Here is an 8,153-nt window from a genome sequence, read left to right as displayed (position 1 = left end):
TTTTTTTTTTTTTTTTTTTTTTTTTTTTTAATGAGTCGGGGTCAGACCTGCAATAACTTGTCAAAGATGTGAACTACTAAGACACTATCTTGGCACATTGGTTCACTAACATGCTCTCAGAGACTGAGCAAGGCCAAACCCTTTGTTCTTGAGGCTATATTAAAAAACAAGAGAAAAGGCAACAAACATTTATTGGATATGTACTATACATTAACACTGCGGTTGGCCCTGGAGATAAAAGTCACATGTCAGTCATTGCTCCCATGTAGCTTATACTCAGTAGAGTTCAACCATAAAATGTGAAATATCAGAAAATAAAAGTGAAAATAAGGCATTATGTTACAAAAGATGGGGAAGAGAGCTTTCAAAAGAGGGAACATTTAAACTGAGAATTAAGAACAGGAAAATGCCAAAACATGTTTAGCAGGGGTAGTGGTACATGCCTATAATCCCTGCAGTTCAGGAGGCTGAAGCAGGAGGATCACGAGTTCAAGGCCAGCTTTGGTAACTTGGCAGACAATCTCAAAGTCAAAAAAATTTTTTAAAACTAGGCACAGTGGCACATGCCACATTCCAGCTGTTGGGGAGGCTGAGGCAGGATTCCCAAGTTTGAGGCCAGCTTCAGCAACTTAGGTCCTAAGCAATTTAGCAAGATCGTGTCTCAGAATACAAAGGACTGGGGATGTAGGTCAGTGGTAAAGTACCCTGGGTTCAATCCCTAGTACTGTAAAACAAGCAAATAAAACCCAGAAACATAGAAGTTTAGCCAGGAGTAGAGCATTCCTGGGATCCCAATGACTCATGAGGCTGAGGGGGCCAGCCTTAGCAATTTAGTGAGAACCTGCCTCAAAATAAAAAAAAGGTTGGAGATGTACCTCAGTGGTAGAGTGCCTGGTTCAATCCCCAGTAGCACACACAAAAGTTTCTAGCTTAAAAATAAATGGATACTTTCATGACTTGTCAATAATAATAAAGCCTGGAGACAAAACTAAACAACTGAGACCCATACTTGTCACTTTGTTTTGTTTTGTTTTGTTTTGAGGTGAAGGGGACGGGGTCTTGTGATCCTTCAGTCTCAGCCTGAGTAGCTGGGATTACAGGAATGCTCTACACCCTGTATGAACCACCACACCCAGCTTAAATTAACATTTTTAACTCAGAAAAGTGTAACACCAACTTCTTCATCAATAGAATGTTATTTAGACCTATCAATAAGATAGTATATCAATTGTGTTTTAAATCATCTGTCCACAGATGATGATATCCTAGAGTGTGTCTAGGATCTTGACCAATATTTCTTAAACTTTTACATGCACACAAGTTACATAGGATCATTAAAATGCAGAGTATGATTCAGTAAATTTGGGTAGGATCTTGAGATTCTACGCTTCCAACAAGCTCCACACTGACACCGACACTGCTGGTCTTTGATTATGACACTACTCGTAAGATATTTATAGGTCGTAAAATAGCATTTAGGACATACAATAGGTTAGGTTTCATTACAGGGCACAAGTTTAAAATTATAAAAGCACCTCTTTTTGGTAGTGCCAGGGTGTCCCTGTGACTATAAAAAAACACAGATAATATTAAAAGTTTATATTTTGATGTCAAATGACTCTCCGTTCCATCCTTGATAAGCCCTAATTAGGTGCCTCATATGATGCCCTCTGGACCTTCTGATAGCTGCCCTAACAGACTGGAGAGAGATTGTGAAATGAGGCCAGAACGTAATCATAGGCAGGGAGGCATCTCAGTAATTCCTGGAACAGAACTGGGAGTGGGGAGACAGTAGGCATACCAGAAATTAACATGACACAAAAATAAGCCTCTTTCCCGTTCCATCTTTTTAAAATGTTCAAACCATTGACAACTGCTAAAATGGGACCTGTTGCTCCCACACACCACAGCGGACCTGGACAAAAGCCAAAGCCACAGCTAAGAAAACAGTCTGTTTTCTTCCCACAGTAATGTAGGCTTTGTTTATATCATTCCTGGGCCTGAAAATGTAATGCTGGCAATCAATAGATGGGGGCGAGTTCGTCTAGAAGGCTCCCATCTCAGCATCAGCATCTCCCAGGGCGTTTCCTTCTGCCCTGGCTCAATTCCATCACGTGCCAATCGGAGAGGGGGTAGTCTTGACATCAGTCCCCCGTACTAGAGTACGCCTGAGGCTGCAGCTCCCACCTTTCTTCTGCTGTAGCTTCCGGATTCCTCGTTTACAGCGTGCAACAGGTTACGTGGGCAATGTCCTTGATCTCTGGACAGTAGAGCACTAAGAGAAAGAAGATTTAGTAGAAGGATGCAACCGAACCCTGGCGTTCTTCCACGCGCTCTTCCCTGCTTTCTCCCAGGACCTCCCCTCACCGTTGCTAGGCAGAGGACGCCGCCAGCGGCGCGCGGGCGCCAGGACTCTATCCCAGAGCCGCAGGAGCGCGCGCCACCCCGCGCTTCTAGGCCCCGCCCTCTCCTCGCACTCCTCTTCCTTGTCGTCTGCCTCTCCTTCGGTATCGCAGCTTTCCTTGGCCAGGCTCCCTGCGGCATCTTGTTCGCGCGCAGCCCGCGCTTTTTCCTCCAGTCGTGACCACAAGCCCGGGTCAACAGCGACCTCCGTGACGCCGCCGCGCGGAAGCGGAGAGGGCGCGCGGCAAAAGGGACACGTGACAACGCGGCGCAGTCGCACCACGCGCGCGGCCGTACTTCTGCCGTCACCTCGCGCTGCCAGCTCGCTCAGGCAGGCGGTGCATAGCGTGTGGCCGCAGCGGGCGCGCGCCGTGCCAGGTAGGCGACGGGGCGCGCGGCTCTCGAGGTTGAAGGGCCGGTAGCAGATATTGCAGTCCAGCTCGCCTCGCTCGGGAAGAGAGGGCACCCTCACCAGTAGCTGCATCGTGCCCGCCGCGGATTTTAGAGCGCTGCGCACTCAGCCGCAGACAATAAGCGGACCTTCCTGTGGCCGGGGTCCGGTCCTGGGGCCCGCGCCGCGGCCTCTTGCCCCTTTTAATAGTGAGGTCCCGCCTTCGAGGCGTCATGCGGCCGTTTGGCCGCTCCCTTCTGCGGCACGCGTGGGGGCGGTGAGGGCGGTGAGGGCGGTGGAGGCGCGAGGCCCGGAATGCCAGCATTGGCGGAATCCAGGAGGCGGCCTAGTAGAGGTCAGAATTGACCTGGGGGGCACACCTCTCATTGTGCCCTACACGAGCTTCTTCACCTCCAGCACAATGCCAGACCTCATTAATCTCCAGATCCTTTCTTGCCCTCCAGCCTTCGGTTACTGACAAAAAAGGTCACTCGGCCTTATTTTTAGTTGCTCACTCTCTTTTAGAGCCTCCTCAGATTTACTGAGCCAGTTATAGTGCCTGTTCTGCCAACCTGTAGTGGGCTCCTGGATATCTGCATGGATGCTACCCAGTGTCTCAGTATGCCCTCAACTCTCTTATATGTCCTTCCTATGTTAAAACTCACTTCTCAAATTTCATCTTCCCCAAACTATTCAATACACTTGACATCTCAGCCTAAGAAAGGAACCATAGCCTTAGGAATGCTGGGAATCTGTTCCCTCCGGAGTGTCCAGGCTTAGACACCCACACAGTATGATGGCTCTAGCAAAACAGTCCAACATGACTTCTGACTCAGGAGTCTGACTACCTCCACAGGTAAACAGGACATGGTACTCACAGTCTGCATTCCCTCATTGTGTGGTGCCCACACCCAGTGGCCTCCTCATCCTTCTCTCCTGGACCTACATCCCAGGTTCTCTTGGAGAGGATAATAACTCAGCCTCTAAACAACTGACCTGAGTACAAACCCTAGCCTCCACCAGCAGTTGCAGCACTTTGATCTAGTTATTTAATCTCTCTGGGCCTTGATTTTCTCATCTTCAAAATATGGATAACAATAGTAAGGACTGAAAGAGCTTGTGTAAATAAGGTGCTTTAAATGGTGCTTGTTGCATAGTAAATACTAAGTATTAGCTATTATTTATTTATTTTTTGGTGTTGGGAATTGAATCCAGGGGCACTTTACCACTGAGCCACATCCTCAGCCATATTTATTTATTTATTTATTTATTTATTTATTTTGAGACAGGTTCTTGCTAAGTTGCTTAGGCCCTCACTAAATTGCTAAGGCTGGCCTTGAACTTTCTATCCTCCTGCCTTAGCCTCCCAAGTAGCTGGTATTACAGGTGTATGCCACTAAACCTAACATTAGCTATTATTATTGTTGTCCTGTGCTCCCTGCCTATATTGTGTTCATTTCTTAGTACTAGATATTTTCAACATGAATCTTGTATTTGGTCAATATAAGATGGGCTTCTCTCCACTCAGGGCACTTACTGGCTTATCACAGGTAATGAAGAGCTAGTTTTGTTTTTTTTTACCAAATTGTTAAAACCTGGAAGGCAGTCTTTTGTGAGGAGGTATACCATTATTTTTAAGCAAAAATTTCAGAATTTTGTCTTCATGGTCACTTGAAACCTGTCTACTTATTCCAGTTCTGGTATCATAATTCAAAACTTTTTGGAACTGCCCTTTGTATGTCTCACATTTTTAAATATCTTCAATTGGTGATAAATCTTAATTTTTTTATGTTTAGTTTCTTGTATTTATTTTTTAAATTTGTTCTTTTTTAGTTATACATGACAGTAGAATGTATTTTGACATGTACATACATACATGGAATATAACTTCCCATTCTTGTGGTTGTACATAGTGTGGGAGTTACGTGGTCGTGTATTTATGTATGAACATAGGAAAGTTATGTCTGTTTCATTCTATGGTCCCATTCCCATTCCCCCCATTTAACTGGATGAACCTGTACTCCTCCCTTCCCCCAAATCTTAGTCTTTTTTTTTTAATATATATATTTTTTAGATGTTGACAGACCTTTATTTTATTCATTTATTTATATGTGGTGCTGAGAATTGAACCCAGTGCCTCACACATGTTAGGCAAGTGCTGTGCCACTGAGCCACACCCCCAGCACCAAATCTTAATCTGTCCCCAAAGTGTTTGCAGCCAAGGGACCAAGCTCCAGATCTGTGTAAACCATTGCCTGCTCCATGGCCTTTCTTATTTATCTTTAATTCAGACTGAAAGCTGGGTGTGATGACCTGTAAACCTAGCAACCTGGGAGACTGAGGTAGAGATCACAAGTCTGAGGTCAGTCTCAGCATCTTAGTGAGACCCTATCTCAAAATTAAAAGGTCTGAGGATGTAGCTCAGTAGTAGAGGGCCTCTGGGTTCAATCTCCATACCACATATCCAAACAACAAACAAAAACAGTAATGATCCCCCTATCCAAGTCAGTACTTCTAGTGTTTTCTACCCCTTCCTTGACCCAACTCCAAAAACCAAGGTGTTACCCTTGACACTTCCTCTTCCCTTGCCTTCTTTTATTAACCCATCACCAAGCTTGAGTCTTTTTACTACTTAAAAAATCATCTCTCTAATTCATTTATTAATCTCCACCTGCTGCCTACCACTTTGGTTCAAGCTGCCATCATCTCTTGCTTAGACCCTACCAAAAGCCACCTAAGCAGTCTATCCACAAGCACCTCTGTAGACTTTTAGATAGTTACAAATGCCAGATTCAATCATGTTCTACCATATAGTCCTTCCATTCCTGTTTAAAACCTTTTAATGTGGAGGTAGTTTAATGTCCCCCAGTTCCTTTGCAACACAGCTTTGCCACTTCTCTGTCAAGAATTGGTGTCTATTTCCTTACACCTTGAATCTGGGCTGACTTTGTGACCAGCCTTTACTAATAGAATATGGTAGAAGTGATGTGTGCATTCTGGAGTCTAATCCTTTGGAGGACTTGCAGCTTATGTCTTTGTCCCCTTGGAGTCTGCAAGGAAGTAAGGTTAGACCACTGGAGGATGAGACCATGTGGAAGAGAACAGGTGCCCCAGCCAAGAGCCAGTAACTGTAAGACATGCTAATGAGGCCATCTTGGAGTTCTCAGCCAATCAGCCAGCTGAACACAGCCTCATGAATGAACTCAGGTGAAAACAGAAAGGAACTCTCAGCTAACCCACAGAATCATGGAAAAAATAACTCTTTAAGTTGTTTCAGGGCACTAGATTTTGGATTGATTTGTTGTGTGTCAAAAGATAACTGATATAAAGGCTTTCCTGCTGTCCTTAGGATAAAGATAGAAGTGCTCTGTAATGCCCTATGTGTTCTGATCCCACCCATGCTTCACATTTTACTTCTGTCCGTGCCTCAGAAACTTTGGCTCTGGAAACCTTTGACCTGTGTTATAGTTTGAATCTTAAATGTTCCCCAAAGAAAGGCTCATGTTTTGAAGGACTTGGTCCTCAGCTGGTGGTGCTATCAGGGTAGAACCTTTAGAGGTGGGGCCTAATGAAAGGAAGTTGGGTCATTGGGGCACTCCCTTGAAGGGGATATTGGGACCTGGACTCTTTGTTTTTCTCTGCTCCCTGACTGCCATTAGAGGAGAGTTTCCTCTCCCATGTGCTTCCATCATGATGTTTTGCCTCACCACAGGTCCAAAAGCAATGAGATCAAGTGACCACGGACTGAAAGGTCTGAAACTGTGAGCCAAAATATCTTTCCTCCTTTTAAGTTGTTTATCAGGTATTCTATCACAGCAACAAAAAGCTAACACAGCTTACAAGTTCCCTTCTTCAAAAGGCCTTTGTATATGCTATTTTTCCTCACCCCTCCCCCTTTTTATCCCCTCTGGACTTTGGACAACTAAAGTTTATATTTGGTTGGTGGTCATGTGATTGTTTCTCTTTCCAGTCGGTAAACTGCACAAATGTTGCTCTGAGTCTGGTTTTATTCACCCTTATATCCCTGTGCCGTACTACAGTAGAACTCAATAAACAAATGCTTGTTAAATTCATGAGTGAGGTGATGAAAAATATAGCTAATGTTTATATACAAAGGAGATATGACAGTAAAGGAAGGTTTTTTAAAATTGTTTTTGTTTGTTTTGCAAGGGGCTTCTAAATTGCCTCTGAAGTTAGTTCTAAAAGGGGTATTTAAAATGTGTTCAGCAATGGGGTAGGCAACACTATAAGAAATGCATAACTCTCCAAGAGAACTATTTAAGGAGACTATATTGTGAATTGATAAAGTCTTGTGTGTTTGTTACAGAAGAACTAATCATAGTTTAGTCTTACATTTTACTTCTGTTTCCTCCACAGTCTTCCAAACTGAGTGGGAGATGATAGGGGTGGATATAAGTATTCATTAGTTGATCTTGTTGGTTATTAATCCAGTAAATGGGATGCTGCTGGGTTCTCTCTTTTGGAAATAGGTTTTACTCTGTGCTCCCAGCTTTAGGATCAAGGCAGGAAAAAGAGGGGTAGAAAAGAGATGGTGAGGTTGTATTTAAGGAGGGCAGTTCTCATTCTCCTCTGCCCTGTGATATTTAAGGGTTGTAACTTTCTACCCACTTTCTGTCTCCAAGAAATCAGAGTTCTTTGAGGAAGAACATAGGGACAATATCTGACATCACACATTTGATTCTACTTTTCTGTCACTCTCATGTCACTGGTTTTCTTTTTCTTTCCCCCCCCCCCCTTTTAAAATGATAACTTCTGTAATCTCAGCGACTCAGGAGGCTGAAGCAGAAGGATCTCAAGTTTAAGGTAAACCTTAGCAATTGAAAGACCCTATCTCAAAATAAAAGATAAAAATGGGGATATTTCACTGGTAAAGCACTCCTGAGCTCAATCCATAGTACAAAGACACACACACACACACCCCCAAAACACTTCTTTCCCTCTCTTTGCACTTGACCTCTCTTCTAGTAAATCTTAAAGCCTCTGCCTCAGAACAGCCTCTTACTCAGTCATGAGAGAACTACTCTCACAGTTCCTTAGCATATGTGTGGGTATCAGGTGAGAGAAAGGAGGAGCACAAGGAAGAAGTATGACTAATAAAACATTTTAAAAACGGAAAAAGGGCAACTGACTCTTTCATAGAGGAACAACAAAACTAGGAAGCCAGATCATTGGGTGCTAAAAAAGGAAGGAAAATAACCCATGCCTGGGATACCTGGTGCCTATGTCCTTCATTTGAACAGTGACCAGGAGCAAGATGCCTGCATCACTGAGCTAAGAGAAAACTGGTACTAAGAGTCTTCTAATGATGGGGCAAGAGGACCATGTATGTAAAGCTAAA

General features: G+C 43.9%; 1 protein-coding gene across 1 annotated transcript; it reads right to left on the bottom strand.

Moving 5' to 3' along the window:
• Positions 1 to 174: 174 nt before the first annotated feature.
• RNF227 (ring finger protein 227) lies at positions 175 to 3,323 on the bottom strand. Its single transcript, XM_079133267.1, has 2 exons — positions 2,368 to 3,323; positions 175 to 2,275 (listed from the first exon to the last, which is right to left on the bottom strand). Exons 1-2 carry the CDS (start codon positions 2,885 to 2,887, stop codon positions 2,220 to 2,222), a joined length of 576 nt encoding a protein of 191 aa, XP_078989393.1. The 5' UTR covers positions 2,888 to 3,323; the 3' UTR covers positions 175 to 2,219.
• Between the last annotated feature and the right edge of the window lie 4,830 nt (positions 3,324 to 8,153).

This window comes from Sciurus vulgaris (assembly GCF_902686455.1).
Source record: "Sciurus vulgaris genome assembly, chromosome: 3".
NCBI lineage: Eukaryota > Metazoa > Chordata > Mammalia > Rodentia > Sciuridae > Sciurus > Sciurus vulgaris.
The sequence above is the reverse complement of the archived record's forward strand: the minus strand, read 5'-3'. Positions and strand labels throughout refer to the sequence as shown.

Bases quoted from the DNA above. Each gene is read 5' to 3' on its own strand.
- RNF227 (XM_079133267.1), bottom strand. From the start codon at position 2,887: ATGCAGCTACTGGTGAGGGTGCCCTCTCTTCCCGAGCGAGGCGAGCTG. The intron at 2,276-2,367 runs GTGAGGGGAGGT...TCTTTCTCTTAG, and splicing joins GCGTCCTCTGCCTAGCAACG to TGCTCTACTGTCCAGAGATC.